This window comes from Triturus cristatus, chromosome 2_1 (genome assembly GCF_964204655.1).
Source record: "Triturus cristatus chromosome 2_1, aTriCri1.1, whole genome shotgun sequence".
Taxonomy (NCBI): Eukaryota; Metazoa; Chordata; class Amphibia; order Caudata; family Salamandridae; genus Triturus; species Triturus cristatus.
The window spans coordinates 761,728,986-761,753,736 of NC_140581.1; the positions used below are offsets into that span (position 1 = coordinate 761,728,986).

At 45.6% G+C, this 24,751-nt stretch overlaps 1 protein-coding gene across 1 annotated transcript in view; it reads left to right on the forward strand.

The window, feature by feature from the left end:
* MEGF10 (multiple EGF like domains 10) overlaps positions 1–24,751 on the forward strand; it is a 279,766-nt gene that overhangs the window by 147,248 nt on the left and 107,767 nt on the right. The window contains exons 6-8 of the mRNA XM_085632702.1: positions 5,689–5,935; positions 9,881–10,001; positions 19,659–19,795. Of these exons, the coding sequence (XP_085488828.1) occupies positions 5,689–5,935; positions 9,881–10,001; positions 19,659–19,795 (505 nt within the window). The remainder of the gene's footprint in view (positions 1–5,688; positions 5,936–9,880; positions 10,002–19,658; positions 19,796–24,751) is intronic.

Sequence of the window (24,751 nt, forward strand, 5' to 3'; positions counted from 1 at the left end):
ACTATAACTTATATTGCACTTGTGATGAAAAGCACTTAACTAAGGGTTCTCTGGAACATTCCTCGGGGAAGGAAAGATGGAGCCTTCAAACCATGACGTCAAGCATTAGAACGAAGAAACGCGCTCTGGCGTTCACGGCCCTAAAGGTGTCCGCGAGAGGAGTCCTGCACTCGACATTTGGTTTTCAGAGCTCCTGTGTTTTGGACAGATCGCAGCGGCTCCAGAGATAAATAACCTCACAGGCAGAACGGAGGGTCTGGGACTGCGCTCATAGTGGGGAGGGTATCTCCACGTCTGCCCGGACGGATGGCCAGGGCCGCGTGGCATATACTGCTGGCAAGAGAAAAAACTCTCTGGCGCCTTTCGCAGTTCACCACATGCCCCAAGACACCTCACTCTGCCCAGTGCCGGGGTGCAGGCCAGGAATGTTCATGTGTGCTCCCTAAGCACATGGGGGGCGGGGAAGAGAGGGATTTGTGGCCTGTAAAGCCAACATGGAACGGTCAGTGCTTTCCTTTAATGAGATGGGCTGTGAGATTTATTTGCAGGAATTGTACATCTTTCGTATTTCTTTTAGCAGCATGCCTGAAATATGTTGCTAACAGCACCTGCCGCTCTCTGCAAACCTCTGCTATATCTGGAATGCTGACTGGCAGTATAATCTAATAAAGGAATGGCCTGGTACATGTTCAGCTCAGTTTTCAGCTTGCTTCCAACCAGCGTTGATTTACTGCGCCCACTCCACACAGACTGTCATTTAACACAAGATGGCTGCGCCTACGCAGCACTTCCTGGAGCGCGATAGCCATGCGAGTCTTTGCCTATGACCCCGTGAAACACTGCTCGAAGCCCTTATCCCAGGCAGCCACGCCGCTTCCAAGCGTTAACTTGACCTTGAAAGGCCTCTGAAGCAGCTTCGACGGCAAGAAGCGAGGTACAATATCGTAAATGAAGACCACTGAGCCCCTGACTAACATGGCCGCTCGGCGCTTCCTCATACCTAAGACCCCCCATGTTCTGAATTTCCAGGAGCCCTGCTTGTTTTCATAAGATTATGCAAGGACTCCCGTGTCAGCATCCCTGAGCACTCATGGTAAAATATATCAGTTTGTAAATAGACCAAGTGCTCAAATACTCTCTGACCTGACAGAAGGGGGAGCGATTTCTCGGACCAATCGGCTAATGAGCACGTCTTTCCATGCTGGAGTCCAGAACTAGCACATTAACTGCAGGGTCACACATGCTGCCCGTGTAGCTGTAGCCCTGGATTCCTTGTCTGCAAAACACCCCCTTGAGGGGCATGCCTGGGTTGAGCAGGCTTACAGTGGCGTATAGTATGTAAAAAGTATTCACATGGTTTAAATTCTTCGTGCCTCCACCTGGTCATTGGGGTCCTGGAACCCTGTTTTCATGTCTTTATTTTTATTTAAATATGTTTTATAAAGCACAAACTTGACTCTTGTGGTCCTTAGAGTTCTGCACAGTTTGATTCCTGCACAATTTAGTAACGTACAACGTAACTCTCACCGGTTAACACCAACCTTTACTCAGCAGGCAGCTTATTTACACTGTGCCATCACTGATGCGGCACAGCAAAATAGGCTCAATTACCTGAAATGCAACAGTCATCAGGTTAACACCTAATCAAATCTCACTCATGCGGGCAGTACATATGTCCATGATGGCTCTTGTGATGCACTCACATCTGAGGTGTCAGACTCCATCTTTTCCCCTTCTCCGAAGGCCGGCGCATCGCCATCTTCCCTAGCGTATACCCAGAAGTGTACGATTCTTGCTCTCGGGGATTGGCAGTGTAGCAGCAAGGAATCATGAGCTGGTGTGATGGCCATCCCTTCTGTGACTGCCTAAAACATGCGTGCATAGAGTCCATCCCTCAGCTGTCGTGCCTGATGTCCAAGACCCCCCAAGACAATGCAGCAGGGTCGCACCCAATGTCCTAACCCACCCATCAGTAGTCCTGTAAGTGGTGCCAGCAGTGCGTTGTCCATTCATTGAATAATCAGAAGTCAGTGTGTCCAGGTTTCTATGATGTCTCGCCTTCTGCACTTCACACCTCAGTATACGGGTTGGAGGGGCCGGTGCCCCCATGCAATGCCCTGTCAGTGGCTCCAACCTAGCGTAGTGACAGACCGCCCTGCCCATCAGTTCCCGAAGGTCTGATCCTCCTTTCAAGAGAGCTCCTTCCATCTTTAGGTTCCATTCAAAGGAAGATCTTCTCTCCATTATCTCCCCCATGCTGTAGTAGCAGCGCCACGGCCTCGCAAGCAGCTTGCTTGTGGGCTCCATTCTCGGTATTGACTAATCTGCGCCTGGTCATTGCAATCTTTGAGAACATTCATTCTCATGCACTCTCCTGCAGGAGCACATCCAGACACCCCTATCAGTCCTTCCCGACTTGGCTCAGTCGTATCTAGTTACCTAATTCTTCCTTCCATCTGAGTTTCCTCCTGGGCTCAGTAATGGTGGATGCCCATGGGCCTGCAGAACCACCGCAGCTGCTCCAGACCTACTCTGCCTGTTTCATCATTCAATAAGGAAGACGTCCATACGCAACTGCTTTCTAAATAGACGGACTGAAGACTCAATGTCTACTGTAAGAACGTACCCTCAGCTGCTTCTTCTGTCATGTCCTTGTCGGACACTGTATGCTATGGTCGATCTTAAACGCTTCGGTTAAGGTCGCTTTTGTCCAAAGCCCTCTTTCTTTCTCGAGTGTTGCAGTTATACAACAGGTTTCATATCCTCCTGCCTCCTCTCATAGCTCATTTCAGAGTTCCAGTAGCATCTGACAACGACTCCCGGTTTCCTTCCCATCGCCCCTCGTTGCTCGCGATGACCGAGCTGTAATATTCACTTTGACATGCCTAAAGCACTCTAACAATGTCAACAGTGGAACTCCAGCTCCACTATAGAAAAAAATGTAGGCCAAGATGGTTCCTCTCAAGGCCAGGAGAGTGCAGTGTGTACAGGGAGGGCTTTCATCAGACATAGATAAACCCTTAATAGGATTCCCGTCGTTGTGTTTGTGCAGTGATCGATTCTGAATGTGGCGTCAATCACAGCCTGGGGCGCCATCTTGGCCTCTTAACTCCACTCTAAGAAAGTAGGTCTGCTGTCTGCCTCAGTGCCTTGCCCGGGAGGCAATGTGGTGTAAACAATGATGTCCCAGCTACCCAGAGAGCACGTGGTCAGCACAGGGACGACTACAGTAGTACGAGGGCACGAATCTTTGTGCTATCGCATCATGAACTACTGCTGCCAGGTTTTTCATTTCAGGAAATGTCTACATCATGGCATTGCCTTTATGCATTACGCAAGGAAGCATTTTTTTTTTTGGCTTCATAAACTTGCTTTCTTTGGCTTCATTAAACTGAAAGTATCCATTTTGGCTGCATGAAAACCATGACCAGGAATCCCTTAGGCACTTTCAGCAGTTCACGGAAGTGAAGGTCCGTCTAGGTTCTCATTGTCCACACGGCCACTGCTTGCGAAGGATAGAAACATTTGAAAATGTAATAGTAGATCCGCGTTCATAGATTGAAATCCAAGTCATAGCCTCAAATTGCGAGTAACGTTTTGTACTGTTTTCTCAACGTGAGAAGGGATTTGAACTTCTAGCCAGCCACTTGCCCACAGTTCTCCGCAGTCAGTGAATTAAGGCCTTAAGATTATCACCCTCTGTTGTGTAAAATGAGTTTGCAGAATTTGGAAATCTGATGAAATTGTGCCCCAGGGTGTATAGCATCCGATTTCTTCAACTTGTCAAGAGTCCTAGACTTCTGGTTGCACCTTGATTGAGCCTTGCCTCACACGCCCCAACCTTGCACCCTCAAGCCTGACTGTCACTCCCATGCCCTGAGCTTGGTTCATGAAAGTTCTGGGACCAGTGAGTGGTAGCTTCAATCCCTGCCCTTGAGTGTGGCGCTGCTCCCACAACATACCGCTTGCTAGCGTCATTGCCACTGTAAGAACCAGTTGATCGTGTGTCACACTCCTGGTGGAAGGGCACGGAGATGCAGCCGCTCTCTCATCCTCCAGTGGCATTCGTATGAGTGTGTGAAGTCCAGATAGGGGAGAGGAAGGGGCATGGGGACTAAAACACATGGGCAGCTACAGAGCATCAGCCTAGCCGTAGGGGCAGCAGGGTACTGCACGTGTACATCAAAAATGCTTACAACTCCCCCGTAATTTCCTTCATCTATGAACTCATTATGCCACAAGTAAGACAAAACTGTAAATGGCAATGCAAAAAGCTGATCTTTGTAAAACGTACTCCTGTTCGCGCAGTGGCGTAACCAGTGTGTAATGGGCTCTGCGGCACTAATTAGGATTTAGTTGACTTCTTAAGCCTCTGGGCATCGGTGCACTGCACCTGCTGCACCAGTGGAAGCTGTGCCACTGTGTTTGCAGAGTAAATACATTTTTGGGACGCCAGCGATACTTACACACCTGCTTTGCCTTCTGCTGGGAAATAAGAAAATGGGAGAAGACCTGGTTCTCCCCGTTCATCTCCACTAGATCTAGACCCCTTCTCAATAGTGATGTCTTCCCCATGTGCCCCTAAAAGTCCAGCAAAAACACAGAGGGCCACAGAAATAGGCCACTCTGTGGGGCATTCTTCATTCCTGCGTAGAGCTGTTCACTTTCCGGTAAATGGATATTAATTTGTATTTCGCCTTTTAGACACATACAGTTTTTTCAAGCATGGAGTCTGTGTTTTTAAAAATTGTATTTATTTATTGAGTGTTATTGCATGTTACATATGCATTTTAAGTAGATTTTAGAGATAGAAACAAAAAAGGAAAAAACCTCAACAAATAAAAACGACATCTCGTGCAGTACAGTACATCATTTATCACCTTAGTGCTTTAACATCCACTCAATCAAGTACGCTGCCCAATGATACCTCTACCTGGCTAGTTATCAACCCCCCCTACCGGGCTATATCAAGCTGCTGTACATTTTCAAATAATTATAAGATGTCTGGGTGTTCTAATAAGAATGCAGCCACCGGAGCCCATATATCCTTGGGTCTAGAGGCAACTGGTAGTTCTTCGACATAAATGTCAGGCTGTTCTCTACAAAATGCAACATCCTTCAGCCACTCTGCCACTGTAGGCGCCGATTTCCCACCCCAATTTTTAGCTACCAATCTTTTTGCTAGCAGTGTATTAGAAGCCCAGATTTTGGTTACGTGGTTTAATCGATTTAACAAGACCAAGCAAACACACTTGTGGGTGCATCCCACTTCTTCCATTACTATTTGCACTAAACTCTTTGTTACCTGAACCCAGACGGTCTGAATAAGCCTGCAGTTCCAGGCTTGGTGCATTAAATCGGCTGTGGCATTGCCACATCTCACAAACCGGGAATCTTCTGTGCAACCTAACAGGCGTGTAGTACGTTTGTTGAATGAACGTAAAATAAGCATGTAGTCTGTTTTGAACGCCCCCAGCCTATCATTTCTTCTCATTCTGCTGTATTGTAGTGGACTGTGTATGCACTGTGTGTTGTACGTGTTGTTAAATGCTGAAGATGCCATTTGAAATGTGTGAAGTGTTGTTGGGGTGTGTTAGTGCTCTAGCTATAGGGTGATACTGATGAAGAGCAGGTGGAAAGGCGTCACTTGGCCTATGTGTTTCTGAAGAGTTGACTTTCTTCCCGCAGCATGTGACATCGACCATTGGGGTCCTCACTGTAGCAGCCGCTGTCAGTGCAAAAACCGAGCTCTGTGTAACCCCATCACTGGAGCCTGCCACTGTGCCTCAGGATTCAAGGGCTGGCGCTGTGAGGAACGCTGTGACCAGGGTACCTATGGCAACGATTGCCACCAGAAGTGCCAGTGCCAAAATGGAGCCAGCTGCGATCACGTCACAGGAGAATGCCGCTGCCCGCCCGGCTACACCGGAGCCTTGTGAGTAGCGCTCGCTGTGTGATGAATGTTGGGTTGACGCACGCTGTTGGTCTATATATTTTTTGCGCACGGTCTAGGGGGTCAGAGACATGGTCGGCTGTTGGGCTGTTTTGCAGGAGACCAGAATTACATGGAAAGGCAACTCTCTGAAAGGCACTGCATAGTTTTTCATGCATGTGGGGAGGGTTCAGGTGTGTCGTGTGCATTTATGATTGCTTATGCGGAAGATCCATTACACAGAGCAAGGTAGAATGAAGAGGGAAGTCAGAGGAAGGAGCGGTGAAGGATGAAAAGGTAGATGGAAAACTGGAGATAACACTAAGAGGCTGTAAAAAGCGCAGATGAGCTGCGATCCACAAACTTCAACGCTGAAACTGCCCAGTAGCCACTTACTTACCCAGGGAAAAGAGAAAATGCCTCCAACAAAGAATACAGAATTCCAACTCCGCAGGCTGAGCAATGGCACACCCGTCTTCAGTTTCCCTTGGTGAGATCTTGTTGGAATACTAAAATATTTTGGACACAGGGCTCATAACGTGTACCTAAAACCAAGTTGGGCTGTACACAACCACGCAAGAAAACATGTTCTAGGCCCTAAAAAGGTGTTGTTTACTTTTGGAACAACTGTTTTGCTTGTCCTTAATGGTCTGGAGCATGGGTAAAGCTGGGAGTTGGTCACTCACTGACCATCACCCGTGATTGGTAACAGAAAAAGGATCTTGACAGCACCTTTCAACAAAACAGACTCAACAAAACAAGCTTGGAATAAGCTGAGCAGCACATTGAGGCAAGTAGCCATGTTCCCGAGAGAACTTAAGTCCACACTCTCTGCCTGGTCTTTCTGGACCAACAAACATGAACCAGATAGCAACCCAGCAGGTATACAGCTACCCGGCCCTTGGTACCAAATGAAGAGACTATCCTGGCTTCTGAAGAGAAGGAACACCTCCAACCACATAAGCAACTAGAATGCAACAAAAGTCTCTGCAGTAGCACCGCTCTGACTATCTTCTACTGCTTTCACTCTTCTATTCTTCTCCTTGCTTTCCTGTTTCTATAAATACTTTATGGTGCCCTTTTATCTTCCATGAAAGCATGAAGAGCAGCACCAGGTGATAATAGAAGTGATGAACTCCCTGAGCTATTGGAAGTCAAATGAAAACATCCAGGCTGCTTTCATCAGCAGCTGTGGAGAGACCCTGCGCCCCTAGAGGCAAGTTCCAGCGCACTGGTAAACCGTACCCACTTCATGGGTATACTGGAAAAATCAAATTAAATCTGTGCCAATCTTAGCGTTTGTCAATCTTTCAATACTGACAACTTTATATGTAAGCATAAAAAAACAAGTAGCTAATTCCATACCAGACCTGACGTTGGATCAGTGGCGGCTCCTCAGCTAAGGCAGAGGAGCACCACCCCACTGCTCCAAAGGAAAAATACAATGATAATAACTATTGTTATTTTCATTGTATTTTTCCTTTGGAAGTCAGTGGCTCGTGGGGTGGGGCTGGGCAGTGGTTTGCACTCCCTAAGTGCGCATGACTGCTTGGCCGGCCCAAGCAGTCCTGCGCACTTTGCATATTCCCCACCAGGCTGCATTACACAGCCTGGTGAGGAACATGCAAAGCCCCCTTGTACCCATCTGAGTGCCAGACCACGGTACTCAGACCAATCACAACGCTGCTGCCCGGGTGCCTCCTGCTGCTGCTGCCGGCCAGGACTGGGACAGGAAGATGAAGAGGATGGAGGAGAGGTGGTTGTCCATCAGTTTCAGGTAAGTATCTTTTTATTCCCTGCCCACCACCGCCATCCAGTAGCAGCCGCTACTGCGTTGGATCCTCATTATGTTACCTCTCCATTAGACGGGACGTCTATTTAGTCTCTTTATTGACAAAACAGTTGCTTAACTTAACAATGGCATTCATATTTTCCTGGGTTTCATTCACCTTCCATAAGGAAACTTCTGATTTTACCTTTAAAGTATTTGATGCGTACATTGTTATTTCTACGTGGCGGATAGGGAGAGACATACTTCGTCAGGCGACAGCTGACCTCGAAAGCAAGAGTGCTAACAGGGAGCTGTTCTCACTCCCCCGCCAGTTCGAGTTTAAAAATGTAATAAACTCGGTTCCTCTCCAAGAGTGAGGGGCTCTACTAAAGTTGACATCCCCTTTACTTCTGTATTTAAAGGAGGGAGGGTGAGCACCTAGGGATCACAGTGGTGTGAGTCCTGAGGAAAGCCGGGGTATTAATTTTGCTGGCTGAAACCTGTCGACACTTTTGCAGAGTGGAGGGGTTGGCGTCTCATTATAAGCTCCCCAACCCAGCATCCACATTTTTTGTTTTAAACCTGGACAGGGTACCTAATATTAAAACTATGATAAGGATTCCCTGATACCAGTTTTATATAACTTTTTCTGCACCTTTTCTCACCTGTGATCTTACACTGTATGTTGTATTGTCCCCCCCCCCCATTGCTCCACCTCCAGCGTTGGGCTGGCGCGGAGGTGTATTAGCAGCCCTATGATGAAACATGACACAGCTTGCTGTGTGTGAGGGCAGTTTTACTAATTCTGTGCATTTCCCTTACACTCATCCACCTTTACGCACTGTTATTATCCCTCTTCTATTTGTGAGATTAAATTACTGAGCGGGAGGTCGAAGAGGGCTTTCTATCCTCTCACCCCTCATTTTCCTGTGTGTTTCTGTACATTGTGATTTCTCCTGAAACAGCTACTTGGTGTTGATGTAGCAATCACAACATCACCAGCATGGACGTTGAATCACCAACCGAACGTGCCACCACACAATCTTCGACCCTTCGCAGCATTACAAGGTTGAGCTGTTAGCCATTCAAATGCCCCTTATTGTGTGCTGAGATCCTAATGGCAAGGACAAGAAACTACAGAAAGTTGTAGGGTGTCCCTCCTGCTCCCTTCATGACCCACGGGTTCACGGGTAGCAAGGGCAGTGCCATGGGTAGTAAACAGAATGCACGAGATACCGGCTGCTACCCCTCTTTAACCCTAATTGACATCTGAGGTCCCTGAATTGCCAAAGCTTTTTAATAAGTGTGTGTCCTATGCAGCAAGTGGGAAGGGGTGGTGAGAATTGAATTTGTGTTTTTCACAGGCAGAGCATTTGGGCAAGTTATATATGTAAGCACGTATGTGGTATTTCTATAATGCAGACTTAGCCAGAAGGTAGCAGAATGGGCTTGCAAATAAGGGCTTTCAAGACGACACGAGGAGTAGGGCAAGGACAATGAAATGCTATATGTGCCCATTGGAGATTTTGTTGGGACTGTGTCTCAGACGCCTTTTTGTTCTAAAAAAACCTATCTCTTGATATAAACTTCATGAAAGGGACCAATATGATGTGGTGGAGCTGTACAACCTCTCTGGTAGGTTACCAGAATCCTCTTTCTTTTGTGGTTACTACTCGGTTTTTAATTTACCATGTGTAATTTCCTAGAGCGTGAAATGTGGGAAGGAAACGATACTTCTTCCTATTATTAGAAGGCTTGACGAAGCCACACTCAACCCACCACCTCCTCCTAAACCCTTGGTTGGGCTGATCCATTCCTCTCTGGGTAAAAAAGGCTCAGACTCAGCTTAGATCCTAGAGGGGTGGGTCTGGGAACCATTTTTTGTTTGAATCCATTTTCAAAGGCACTCCCTGAAAGGTGGCAGTATGCTGAAGAAGTGTGAATCTATAGATATTAGAAATAATAGGCAGAACTATTGTTTGTGATTAACTAGTTCGTTTCTCTTCCTTGTCTTTGGTACAACAAAACAACAAAGGAACAACTGATTAGTCAATGGGTTAGTAATGCTCAGGCAAAGTTGTTTTTTTAAATGGCGCCAATTGATAGTGTTATTATTTGTAAAATGATTATGTAAAACATCTAATCTGTTCTTCTCCTTGAATATTTCCCCATTTTAGCTGTGAGGATCTTTGCCCTCCTGGTAAACACGGGTCGCAGTGTGAGGAAAGATGTCCGTGTCAGAATGGTGGAGTGTGCCACCATGTTACTGGAGAATGTTCTTGCCCACCTGGATGGATGGTAAATGATGCATTAAATGCGTGTACTACTGCTTTTAGTGGACGTGCATGCTTGTTTTTTATACAATGTTCAATCGCTTGACTACATCATCCTCCCTTCCGCACTTCTTGATAATGTTCCATGGACTAGCTTTTCTCCTCTCCGTGTCTTAATACGTCCCCTTATAACCCAATGAACCCCAGTCTTGGTTGCCATATTTTGTAGGATGACCTCCAAGGACCTATTACAGTTTTGTAGTAAAAACTCTATACAATACCTAAAGTTCATTGAACTGCATACCACCTCCCACGTATGTGATAGAATAAGTCATACAATAGTGCTCTACGCAATCCATGTTCATAAGTAAAACACACCAGGTGTCAATTTGCCGTAGACCACAAACTTCGTCTCAAGTCCACATTTTATTGAAGGTAATGCGGGAAGACCATTGCAACACGTCGCTTGAGAGAGGGACAGTGGAAAGAGTGAGAGGGTTCACCTCATCACACCTGCCCCAAATTAGCAAATCTGACTGGTAATCCACTCATTCCTTGAAAACCCAAGAGCGCATTCCAGCAACGCCAGAGAAAAGGTGTGCGAAGTGGACCAGCAATACTGCAAATAATCTTCCTTGGCGTAATATGTTTGTGTCCTTGAGATTGCACACATCGCTGTCTTTCAGGAGTGTCCTCTGTTTCACAACAAGAAAAGCCTCCGCTCATGGAAGCGAGGGCACGTGCCATACGTTGGGTTGAAGATGAAAACTATACATAAATATCAGAAGCAATGCAAAGATTCAGAATGCACTTGCATGTTGTTCAGGAGAATGTTACAGGACAAGAGTCACCTTCATGTGCCGGTTGGTGGGGTCAGCATTCCTCTCATGCCTGAGCACTGGTGAACGGGAGCGCTCAGATACGCACCCAAGGCACGCTTTACTCCCCTCTCCAAACATGCCGTACAGGCTAATTACTCCTTTTTTAACCTCTTCAGTGCCCATGACGAGATAGTCTCGTCATGGAGCACGGTTGCGCTGTGCCCATGACGAGACTATCTCGTCATGGACCCCGCCCGCTAATGAAACGCCCGGCACAGGGCGGGGAAAGGGCGGGGCACTGAAGGGGTTAAGGCTTTGCTTGTAAATCGCAAATCAGCTTAATCTATTTGCTGAATTTGTCATTTGTTTCCCCATCATCCGAGGGGGTATACATTTTGCCTTCCTTGACCTTCTCAAGAGGTTAAACGAGACTGTTTTGTTTTTTCCAATTCCAGTGCTGGCATTGAGGTAGGACCAGACAGGTTCCGGTCACAGCAGTTGTTCTTATGCCGGCCCCGATTCCAGCCTGGCTTCAGTCGATACCTTGAGTTGTCTTGAATGTGTCACACGCCAGTGTGCCGACCCCAGGATGCATAGCAGCATCAGCAAACATTCAGTGCGTCCTATGTGGTCCCGCCCCTTCCTGCCCCTTGACCTGCTCCATAATGCCTCACTTGAAGAACAGTCACTAATCCCTTTCGCCTGAGTTGGGTCCTGGCTTGAAGCAGACATCAGATGACAAAGGCCGTCCAGCTGGACACTGCCAGTCGTCACTGCAGACTCAGTGCTCCTTAGGATAAAATTTAAATACAATCTGCAGGACATTTCGAGAAGTTAGCCTAGAAACAAACTGAGTTATGAAAGGTTTGACTCTCTCACGCTCTCAGTATGTGTAAGGTAAGTAAGTCAATGTCTGCAAAGATACTGATAACGACCGTTTATATAGCAGACAAAACAAACTGAATTGTTATTAGTGCGCGATAATTAGTGCTAATTTTAGCATCCCGTGGTACCTACTGTATCTACAAGGTTGAGTTAAGGCCATCAAGCATTTAACCTTATGCCTTTGCAGGTTACATACAGGTGTCTTGGGCAGGCAGACCACCGATTTAACAGGTGCAGCAGCTACCTGACCTATATTGTAACTTGTGGTGCGCATTTCACACAAGGATCTCTGCGACAAACCTTTTACCCAGAGAGATATGTGCTGCTGGTGCATTTAATCCCCTGAGCTATCTTACAATGTAAATTGCCAGTGACCAATAAAGTAAGCTAAAGCAGCTTTAGTACAATATTTTCCTTCTTAATTTGTTTGGGATATAATTTGCAAAAAAACAGTAGCGGTCCGTGGAGGGAGTTTCGTGGGGCAGTGAGGCGGGACGGGGGAGGGGCAGGGTGGGGAAATGTAAACACCGGCATATGGATGAATGGAGGTAAGTACACATTTAAATAAATAAAACGAATTTCGTTGCGCACGCTGCATCGCATTTTGCGATGCAGCTCGCACAAAGGAATTCGTTTTATTTATTTAAATGTGTACTTACCTTCGTTCATCCATATTCCGGTGTTTACATTTCTCCTCCCCCGCCCCGCCTCACCGCCCCACGGAACTCCCTCCACGGACCGCTACTGCAAAAAAATAATACAAATGAGCCAGCAGAGCGTAGACTGGTTGACACAGACTCCGCCTGTCATGCCCCCACCTCTCAGTCCTCCTGACCCCGCCTTTTGCCATCTGTGCCTATCCCCAATCTGTCAGTTATTGGAGTATAGTTTTTCGTTTCTAGCACTGCTCAATTTATTGTGTAGACATCAGTAGCGGTCCGTGGAGGGAGTTTCGTGGGGCAGTGAGGCGGGACGGGGGAGGGGCAGGGTGGGGAAATGTAAACACCGGCATATGGATGAATGGAGGTAAGTACACATTTAAATAAATAAAACGAATTTCGTTGCGCACGCTGCATCGCATTTTGCGATGCAGCGCGCACAAAGGAATTCGTTTTATTTATTTAAATGTGTACTTACCTTCGTTCATCCATATTCCGGTGTTTACATTTCTCCTCCCCCGCCCCGCCTCTCCGCCCCACGGAACTCCCTCCACGGACCACTACTGGAGTATAGTTTTTCGTTTCTAGCACTGCTCAATTTATTGTGTAGACATCAGTAGCGGTCCGTGGAGGGAGTTTCGTGGGGCAGTGAGGCGGGACGGGGGAGGGGCAGGGTGGGGAAATGTAAACACCGGCATATGGATGAATAGAGGTAAGTACACATTTAAATAAATAAAACGAATTTCGTTGCGCACGCTGCATCGCATTTTGCGATGCAGCGCGCACAAAGGAATTCGTTTTATTTATTTAAATGTGTACTTACCTTCGTTCATCCATATTCCGGTGTTTACATTTCTCCTCCCCCGCCCCGCCTCACCGCCCCACGGAACTCCCTCCACGGACCGCTACTGGTAGACATGGAGGCCCTGGTCTTACACTGTGAAGGGGAGCCATGATGTCTGTGGATGTGAAGTCACTAATTGTGCATTTATTTAATAGTATTTTAGCTATTTGGCTTAGCGCAAACCTAGCTTAAAAAAGCACGGGCGTGGTTTTCAGAAATAATTTTTAATGTAAACGGGGCATGTATATGATGTGTCTGGTGGCTCAGTGCAATTATGCAGTCGCACCAGAAATCTGTATTTGACCTCATGGTCAAAGGTTTGAATCCTATTGGATCCACTCACCATTTACCCTTTTGAGTACCACTGAGCTACGTAACAATAATGATCTGTTCTTCGGTGCCATTGAGCCCCATGGGGCAGTGTGCCCTTAACAGACACATGGTATGTTACCCAGTGTTCATCAGGACTGCTTGAAACCAGATTACACAAACCTCTGTGGAATGGAAGCTTGTAATTAGGGCAGAAATGGACAATAAGCTAGGCTGTTTTTCCACACAGTTACACATTACACATAAAATACATGGTTAGGTTTTTCCACACAGTTACATATTTCACATAAAATACATGGTTAGGTTTTTCAACACTATTACATATTTCACATACAATACATGGTTAGGTTTTTCCACACAGTTACATATTACACATAAAATACATGGTTAGGTTTTTTCACACAGTTCCATATTACACATAAGATAGATGTTCCTATCGAATGTTTGCCAGTGGGTTAGAAGACCTGTTCCACAGAGAAGAGGTCTTAACTGTGAATTATTTTCCGTAATTCCCAATGCTGAATTTATTGGCAGGGTATTGGGTATTAGCTTCCCTCCACAAATCACATGAATAGTTAACACAGCAATTCGTCTTTCTTTCAGTGCTGAAAAAATCGCTGGTGCTGCTTTCAGAGCATTAATCAGCACACCTGACAAGCCGCCCCTTGCAGGGCCATACATGATGCAAGGGTGCACCAATGAGTAAACATGGTAAAGGCAGAACCTTACACATTCTAACACTGCACCTTATTTTCTATCTTTGTACGCATTGTTACACCTAGTTCATAGTGTCAATTTACTACATAAGAAAAGCACATTATATACTGCATGTTTTTAAGTTCCTTACAATGTGCTTTGGATTTTAAATTTGATGTATAATAATAAACATTGCTGCATAAAACACATTTGAAATATTATTACAAAAACACACATTTCTCAAAACATTGCCGGATGTATCTGCAGTCTCAAGCAAACAATGAATACTGAACGGATGCTGCTCGAATGCTCCAAATCTTTCTTAACAGAACTGAAATCAATAAAAACAATCATTTGATATAAAAAGAATGCATAGCAAGTAATGTGTAATATGGTCCTGTATTGCAGTCTTGGGGTTCAGTTTTTTTTATTTTAATAGAGTTTTATATAGCATGAACTTGACCCGAATCCAATCAGGTATCAGAGCGCTTTACATGAGCACCAGTTTCGTTACAGAAGGACACATTCATTGTTTTTGTTTTTTTGTTAGGCACGGGGAGATTAAGGGATTTGCCCAGAATCACAGTATGTTGAGCGTCATAGCCGAGACTCGAACCCGGTTCCCCAGCTTCGATACCCACCACTTTAGCGTAAGGCTACATCCTCTGACATTTATAAACCTAAAGGCCTTTTGGTTTATAAAAGTCACCAGAACCCATTGGTGGTAATATAAGCCCATAATACACAGTACCCGTTATTTATGTTATACTTACATTAAACATATTTACAACTCTAGTTATAGGGAGATAAAGTGCTTTTTATTCAAGGGACGCTCGCAGGTTTACAGTGCAACGGTACCAGCCCACTACAGATGTAAAACACAGGCACGGTTTGCACCACCGCGTTCACAGTAAATAACGACGCTGTCCTAGTTTAACAGTAGCAGACAGATCGATACAAAGGAATCAATTTCCCCTATCAACTACTTCACTGAGCAATTGAACTGGCAATCACTTATCAAAGGTAACAATCCAATTAGCTGATTACTAGTTCAAATAAATATTGCCAGGCTGTGTTTGTTCTTTGTATCCCAGTGTACAGAAGATCTGGCCTTTGGGATGGTCGATGCTACTCTCTCTATATTCATTAAGGCGTCTAAGCTAGCTGGGCCAAAACCTTGGCAGGGCCTAGCTGTGTCATCGCATAGCATCACACACTCACATCTGAGGGGAAAAAAGGCAATATAGGATGTGATTGTGCGAGTGTGTGTATGTGTGTGGGAGAGAGGGAAAGTGTGACTGCATTTGCAGCTTTGGGAGTGCTACTGGCTGACTGCGATTCTGTGTGTGTCTCTGTATGTCAATATGCGGTGTGTCTTTTTGCATAGATGTGCATGTACGGTTATGTTTTTATGTGTGTTTGTCTGCGTATGTTTGTGCCTACCTTTGAACATTTTCTGTATCCAGGCAGGGTGAGACTGCATGGTTTGCCATTACCGTCAACGGCGATGAAACATTGTTGGAGGGCGTGGGCGTTTTTTCTGCTTGGGCGTCCCATTTGATGTCCATGAGAGGCATTTTTTTTGTTTGGAGGGTGAGAATGAGCCCAAAGTGATTGATACCGTGTAAATGAGGCTGAGTTAAGAGGTGTGTCTGTTTGCGTGCGGCTGTGTGTGGCTGTGTGTGTATGTTTGTTTATTGTGTGTGTGGCTGTGGGTGCATGGCTTTGTGTGTGCTTATGTATATTAATGCATGTGTGTGTTTGTGTGTGTGATTGTGTTATTGTGTTCATGTACATGTGATGTAGCATGTCTCAGTGTCTTCAACCCTTTGCAGAGCTACATGTCGAGTCCTTGCACCTGCCCTCAACAAGCACCAGGTAAACAGTCTGCTTTCACAAACCTGCCTCCCACTTGGTCTGCGGCCCAAGCGAGTGTTAGGCCCACATGAAGCGCTTTAACATCTGCAGTCTGTGCCGTGGTTTCAGAGGCGCAGGCGCCAAATCGCGGCCAAAACTCCTGGAATTTAAGGAGGAAATGAAATTAGTAGCAACAGTCTTACCACAGGCAGAGTCAAGAGGAAGCAGGCACTGCCAGACTCCCAGGAGGGGTGAAAACCTGAGTGTACAAATCCATCTGGCCCACCATCCGGTGTCCCCCCACAACAGTCAGGTTCCACGTCCCCCGCCCACGGAGGCGGAAACTCAGCCATTGGATTCTCCGTGAGGAAGCGAAGGCTTCTAAAGTAATCAAGTGTTACAAAGCACTGAACTGAAACCCATTACACTTGGTTCAGGCTTCTCTGAAATGGCGGCGAGCGCTGCTGCAAGCCTGCGCGGTTAGTCCACAAATCTCGGCTCTACAGATTAAAGTGGTGCATTGTGTGAGTTGTGGCAATATAGATGTCTCATTCTTCCTCCTGCCATCACTCGCCTAGGTGTAGTGACCTAAGACGAGATAATAGCATTGAGGGTGTGAGAAATTTGCGTAATTACCTTTTGAATGATTATGAGACATTTCTGTAAAATTACGTGAGATGCAAATCTGGTATTTTTGCTCCATTATTTGAGGATGTGGTTTACGTTAAAAAAAGAAAAAGCACAAAAACTCAACAGCCATTAACAAGAGCTGCTCACGTTCTGTCTGCTCATGTTGTTCCAGAGCTCCCGTGACAGGATTTTTACCCGAGCGACCCCCAAGTGTGCCATGTGGCGTAATTGCGTAATTTTGCTAAATAATTATACCGCAAATTACGCCGGCGTGATTGGAATTTCACCTGTGCCCAAGAGCACCACTCTGGTCACTCATGTAAATGCTTCCCAAATCAGTGCTTAATTTGCAAAATAATAAGTGCCAGCTTGCACCACCCATTAACGCTGTCATCTCTGCCAATGGTGGTACCAAAAACAACTACTAACCATCTCTCTCGCCTGCAAGTGTGACTGCTCAGATTATTCCAGCTCGCTAAAGGAATGGCTGGGGAGGCAGGTATTAGTTATTTTGAATGCATATTGTATTCATAGACAACGTTGTTCTGCTCATCTCTAAATTTGATGAGCAGCACTGCCATGTGGCAGACAAGTGCGGTGTTGACGATTAAGTGCCAATGCCCAGCACTGGAAACCACTGGCTCAAGTTAAACACTGTCCCAAATAGGCTACACTGTAATTCAACTATTCTAACAACGCACTTCCTTATAGTTAGCGTGCTGCCCATCCAGTAATGCTCTTCGCCACCAAGAATAATATGACCTGCAATAATTTGGTTATGTTACATTCATGCCACTCTTCAGAACAAGAAGTGGTTGAAGTTTCCCTAGGCCGGCTTGTGTATTCGCTTCAGGATTCATTTTTGCGCTGTAGTTTATCATTCTTGCCTTCGTCAAACAGGCACTGTTGTTGTGTAGGTGAGGTTTGGAGAGTGTGTGTGTATGCGGTTTGTCTTTATTTTTGTTCTTGTGTGCTGCTAAAATCGCGTGTTGCGCTGTTAATAATGGGAAGCGCAGCATATCAGCTTGCGAATGGCACTGTTCAAATATGCCAGGCAGACTCAAAGTGCTGCCTCTGCGGTGGGATCACCAGTATCCAACCAGCCAGGACCACTTACAGCTCAGGGGTCTGCTCACTGAATGGAAGGCGGGTGCGTGGGGTTGTTCAGTACTCATGATGCTGGTGTTGTTGCCAAGGACTCAAGGATAGGTGCAGGTAACGTATCGTCCTTAGGTTACCTATTGCACAGTCTTGGGTCTCCGCCAGCAAAACTATCCAACAGGTTGCAGATACTACTACGAGGCCCTTGCATGTACACTACACATTGACATGATATTAATGTATTCCCCAGTATTAAAATATACCTCAACATGCCAGCCTCCAGATTGCCCGACAGGGTGTAAAGCAACTATTGGCATACAGTATGGATTGCTGTGCATCCCCCAGCCCGCTGACATGCGCGTTTCTACAGTGTAGCTATGGCAACAGTGGAATATAACTCACACATCCAAAGAGGTGATGGCTATAGCCTAAAGAAACAATAAGCAGTTAGAATAAATGGGTATGTATCATATGGAAGTGTGTTCCACCTTCAGGACACCCTGCTACCAAGAGATGTACAAAGAATGACCGAAGAACCAGTCCTGTATAATTGTGGCTAGACTAATGGAGCACTCTGAAGGTACATTTTAATAATAACAGTACATAAACATTAGTTTACGGTCGTCATAGTTGATATTTTTGGGTGTTTTTTTGTTGAACACACCTACAATCACAGCAAATGTAATTGTGATAGTTTGCATCACATGTAGTTGTAGCCTGTATGGACAACAGCCAATATATGTTTATGTCGCAGCTCGCATGACTGGCGGGTGGGGGTTTGTGCGGGGAGGTGGGGGGGTTAAAAAAATAAAAATAACTTACCTTACCGGGTCCCGCGCTGCCTCCGCTCCTGGCCGGGCCCACACCCGCATTTTCCTGGAACAGGCAGTATGCATCCTCCCTCCCCTCCCGTAAGCCAATCACAATGCTGCAATGGCAGCGTTGTGATTGGTGCGGACAGCGCCCAGGCGGGCGCCTGTAGGGAGGTCATTTTCTCTATGTAGGCTGCATGACTGGTTTGGGCGGTCCCAGAGGGCCGACCAAATAGTCAGGGCCCACAACAGTGGGCAAGCCACTCTTCCCTGACCCGCCCCAGCCAGGCATAGCCTCCTGCCCGCCCCCTACCAGGCCTACTCTGCCTTCTCGCAGCTCGAGAAGCAGAAACATACAATGCTATTTGAAATACCACTTTATGTTTCTGCTTCTAGGCACTGCAAGAAAGCAGTGGGGCGACGCTCCTCCGCCCTAATGGAGGAGCCGCCCCTGATATGTTTTGTCGCTTGGACTTTTTCAAGGCTCTTACAGTAGGATCATACAAGGTTGGCGAGAAAATAATTTTTGGAGGAAAACTGACGTGGTGATCCAAAACAAAGTTAGAAATGTGTGGCCCAAGGGAGACTTGCGTAGGAGCATCAGTCCAGTCAGGGATAAGCCGAACGAGGGCCGTAATGATAACCTGCCCTTGAGACTTCTGTGTAGCTGTACTTGGTCACCGACGACCTAAAATAAACGTTCATTTTTCCAGATAGAAAGGTTTCTACATAGTCCTTGTTTGTCAAGCTCTTTTTCCAAACACTCCAAGCATATAAAGAACCATTACCAATACAGTTTACCAATATATATGTATGTATATATGTGAGAATGTAAGAAATGTCAATATTATATTACTCTAAGTGTCCTTCACATGCTTGTGGGATCTGCCATCCATGCTGGACCTCCCTACCTCCACTTCCTGGTGCCTTAATATATCCTATCAGCAGCATGTGGTGTCTCAGAAATCACCAATACATTTTTTTAAATGAAACATCTATTGTGGTTTTTGCTGGCAGCTGATTCTTTTCTGTGTTGATGTGTTGTAGGGCACAGTTTGTGGCCAGCCTTGCCCCGAGGGTAGATATGGAAGGAATTGCTCCCAGGAGTGCCAGTGCCACAACGGAGGAACATGCGACTCCGCAACAGGGCAGTGTCGCTGCAGCCCCGGCTACACAGGAGAACGGTGAGGAAAGACGCATGCGCCCCTCGTGAACGTGCCATGTCTCCATTATATGGAGGGAGTTCAAAAGAAATCTACAAAAAATGCAAATCCTTGATCTTAGAATGCGTTGATTCACAGGGCTTCCTATGATGCCCTGAAGAAACCCATGCCAACACACCTGCCTGTATGTCACTGATAGGCGTCATTGCTCATGTAAACATTGGCAACATTAAGCTAGCTACAAAAATACGATTTTGAATGTTACATGGAAAGTCAAACAAATAATACAAGAAGTAATTTTGCCAGTAATTCATTTGTGTTTGTATAAATTTGTCTGCTTGTTTGTTGAATATGTTTGGCATTCTGTATTATCCAAAGGAAGGTGCTTCACCTGGTTAATAATGAAAGAATTGTACTCATTTCACAGATATCTGCTGGATTTATTGAACACGTATTATTAATGTCCATTGCTTATATTACGTCACACCTATCGTGTGGATGTCTTACTATACTCAAAAAAAGGAAAGAAACTTGAAAGAATATGAACTGTAGTATTATTTCAAATATTATGCGGTTTTGCAGAATATTTACACTGCACGTCAAACAAATCCAAAACTCAGTACATATTTTAATGAATTCCCAAAAACATAGATATGCTTGCGTTGCTACTGGAAACTCATGCTGTGGAACCAAAGAGCATCACGTGGTCTCTGTGGTGAAGCAGGATGTGTTCTCTATGTAAATTCTGAAATTTATTTCTAATAAAGGGCAAGACAATCCTCCATTTTGTTCTACATGGATTCGAGACCATGGTGAAATAATATTATTTTTATTATTAAATGCAAAACAGTCACTTAATACAAACAGTTAAATTAGGACCACTGTTTTTCAATAGCTCCAGAGCTCTGGCAAGTTGACTTGGGTGCTGTTAGGGAGTTTTGTATTTGACCTCTGTGTCCTTCATTGTAAGCATATGAGAGTCCTCTTTAAGCATTTAACGTTCTAATGTACGCATATGGCCATCCCATCTGAGCTTATAACCTTGCCTTCCAGTCACATGACTTTCCATTCTAAGCACAGGATTGTCCCATTGAAGAATTTGCCCATCCTGACTTGGTAAGGATGATATTCCTGTTTAATCATATGATCTTCCATTCTAATCATGTGACCATTCTGTCTAAGCATATGGCCGCCCGTCTAAATATGGTACTTTTGTCTAAGCATAAGACCTTTTCTCCTAAGCCTATGGCTCATCTGTTCTTCCCATCCAGCAGAAAGCCCAAATGAGGGAATTAATTTGTGTGAGTTATGAGTTTTATAAATCTAAACCTTGTTCTTAATTCCCAAATTGCATCCCATTTTAGAATCAAATTGTAGCTCAGTGTCTGAGCTTCCTGCTTTTACGCAACAGCTTTTGGGTTCCAAGATGCTGTCCAGCTGAGATGCAGATCACAATTGTGGATATGTGGCTGACCCCTATTTTGGGTAGGGGTGACATTCCTGTCTTAGCCTTTGTTGTCTGTCAGTGACAGGTCTTACTGTCCCCCATACAATGTCCCTGGCAGATATTTCTAGCACAGCGTATTCAGGAGCAGGGACAGGATGTCTCCTTGAGTTAATATTGGTCTGAAAACAGGCTAATCAACTGTAGAGCACCCAGAACTCCCCTGTTTATGTTTTTTTTAATGCACATGTTTTGACTGCTGTGTCCTAAGGTCATAATCAATCGTTGTACGTATTTGTCAAGGATCCACAGAGCCCCCCTTCGTGGAGTGTAGCTCCCTAGCCCTCCATGATCAGCCGTTCCATGATTTTATTTCAGTGGGTGTCCAGAAGACCTTTAAATTGTGCTAAGAGGCAGGCAGTGGTGCTAGATGCGAATCAATGTGAGAGGGGCGCAATAGACATCAGTGGCATCCCTTGCACTGAGTGGCTTCACTTCTGCAATGGAGTCTACACGGAATGTCAATGTTTTATGCCAGGTTTTTCCCTTTCGTTCCAGATAAAGGCCCTGGCACTACTGGGGTTTTCTCCTTTAAATAGCTGTTGCATATTGTTCAACGTGTGCCCACGCTTGTATCATGCCCCATCTTCAAAAGGTTATAGCTATTTCCTGACTCGATCAAGGAAATTGTTTGTATCTGAGAGTGACTGATAATGTATAGTTCCAGCATCTACTGCCTGTACTACAGAGTAATGCGGGGTATTTTGTCAACTTCAGCTTAAAGACACAAAACATATAATACATGTCCAGAATTTGTCTTTTAATGGATCGGGGCCTGATCGTTGTCTGATGTGGGCAATTGGAAGAAAGTGGGTCTCAATGGATGAAAAGTACTGACTATGGAACTAAGTTCTATTGGTTGCTCGTGTAGACCAGGTTTCCCCCTTCTTGATACACAAGTGTATACATGGACAATGGCTTGTGTATAACTTTAGAAGATTTACTTTTGTATTCTGAATTTTATTGAAAAATAATATGTACTGTTTATCTCTCCATCTATTTGCTTGGCCAATAGAAGCTGAACACAATGGGTTAAATATGCACAGCTATACAGTAATCTAATTACACAATCATGCATGTTGGCATGCAAAAATGTCCGGCATCTATTGTCCTGGGTGGATTGATGGGTGGAACATTGAAGGAGTGCCCTGAAGTGGTCTGTTCTAACTCCTGGGAGCTGAAGTGTGTTATGTATGGCTATGACTAGATAAAATGGATTTTTTTAAACAAAAAGTGCAAAGCAAAGTGGTGCAAAGGCTCATTTCTGGCTGACAGATTGAGAAGTATTTTTAATATAAATACCTCTCTATTTACTCTCTAAGCTTGATGTTGGTTTTAATGCAGAAACACTATTTTTCAAGTGCACGACCCTCATTTTTCATGGCTTTTGCAGTTCATGTAATCGCCGATGCCCTTGTGGGGAGGAAGGGACAGCTGACAGCTGTGTAGAGACTTGTCCTTTCCTTTCACGATGTGCACACGATGCAAGTTGCTGGTGGTAAAGCACATGTAGTTGTTCGCCCTGAGCATGACTGTAGGTTAGAGGTCAGTTATTCAGAGAAAAACACCATAATCTACAATGCCCATTTGATATCGGGGAGCTGAGGTGCCAAACTCACTGGGCCAATATCCAAGAAATCTGCCACCAACCAAAAGGATCGAACTGTGCTGGTGTGAGATGTTTTGGACCTGGGGTATATCTTCCATTTATTTACTTGTGTTGTCACATATGGGTCTGTCCCTTCTACTATTGACCTCTTTTTAGAGATGGGGGTTTCTAGTTGGCAGCGGTAGGTATCTTTGTCCAAATAGGGGCCCTTGCGTATTGTCAGAGTAAGTGGGATACACACTTTAGATAACCCCTGCTCACCCCTGGGTAGCTTGGCACGAGCAGACAGACTTATCCCAAAGGCAATGTGTAAAGTATTTTTACTCAAAACACACAGTAATACAGTGATAACAACACAAATTGACATCACACCAGTTTAGAAAAATAAAGTATCTTTAGCTAAACTCAACAAGACCAAAAATGAAAAAAATCCAACATACAGGTAATAAGATATTACTTTAGAACAGTTATTGCAAAAATAAAGCTTGTGGAAAGCAAATAGCTCCACCTGGGGCTATTATGACGTTGTGACAGCAATAAATCCAAAGTACAGTGCTGACCGGCAGGAGCGCAGCGTCGGGCATGGAGTCACACGGACCCCAAAACAAACATTACCTTGGAAATGAAGTCTATGATGATGCACAGTGTTGTGGAGGTGAGGCATTGGTGTCGAGGTCGAGACCGGCTCCCTGGCTGCCACGGGAGAGGAGAGGCTTTGTGTCTGCGAGGATGCAACGTGTCATGTCCAGGACAGGGTAAGACGGTTGTGTCAGCGGTGATGCGTCGGTTCCGGTGATGATGTGAAGTCAATGAGTTCATGGAGCAGTGCTTAATTTGAGCCAGTGCTTTCCGGTGCTCGGCACCTGCACTTAATTGCTGGCACCGGCACTTGGAACAGCTGCTCATTTCAAGATGAGCAGGAAAACAGTTATTTAATAATTCAGTGCCGGTTTAAAACAACTAATTCCAGCCACCCAAACCAGTTTTAAAGCTTGGGGGCCTTGACCAGTCCGAATTCTCACACTTGTAGCAGTGTGGTGGTTAGTATTTCTGTAATTTCTGTAATTGGCAGAGCTGGCACTGGTAATGTGTGGTGCAAACTAAGGTGACCTCATCACGAAGGCCAGCACCTATTTGTTTACAAATTAAGCACTGTCGTGAAGTCACCCTCGGCTGTTATTGGTGCTGCGATAACAGGATGCAGGTGCAAGCAATGAGAGAGTCGGTGCAAGCACCTGTGTGAGCACGGGCGATAACTGCAGGCATCGGAGCTGCAGTGCAGGCAGGGCGGTGCGTCGATCACTTCACGAGCGGTGCCCCGGGCCTTGGTGCAGGTCGCGGCATCAGGTGGTGTCAGAGACAGGTTTTCTTGCTTCTCTTAGGTTTCTTCTAGCTCCCAACAGCAGGAACAGCCTCTAGAGGCCCAAAACTGGAATCATCACCCCTTGGCAGGTCAGAACCTCAGCAAGAGGGTTCAGGGGAGCGGGGGTGACGTCTTTGTGTCCCTGAGACTTCTGAACAGGAGGCCAGCACACACAGGCCCATGGAGATCTTCTTCAAGCAGGTGCACAGGAAAGTTCCAGTCTTTGTCCTGTCCTTGGCAGAAACAGCAACTGCAGGCCAACCCCACATAGCACACAGCAAAGGAGCAGTACTCCTCCTCACATGTCTTCAGCTCTTCTCCTTGGCAAAGGTTCCTCATGAGTCCAGGAGTAATCCAAAGTTTTGGGGTTTAAGGTCTACTACTAATACCCCAAAATGTCTTTATCCTCTTAGTGCAAGGGTCTCTGAACCCAGTCCAAACCAGTTCTGTGCTCACTGGTGCAGTATGTCCACACGGGGTGGAGACTGCATTTTGCAAGGG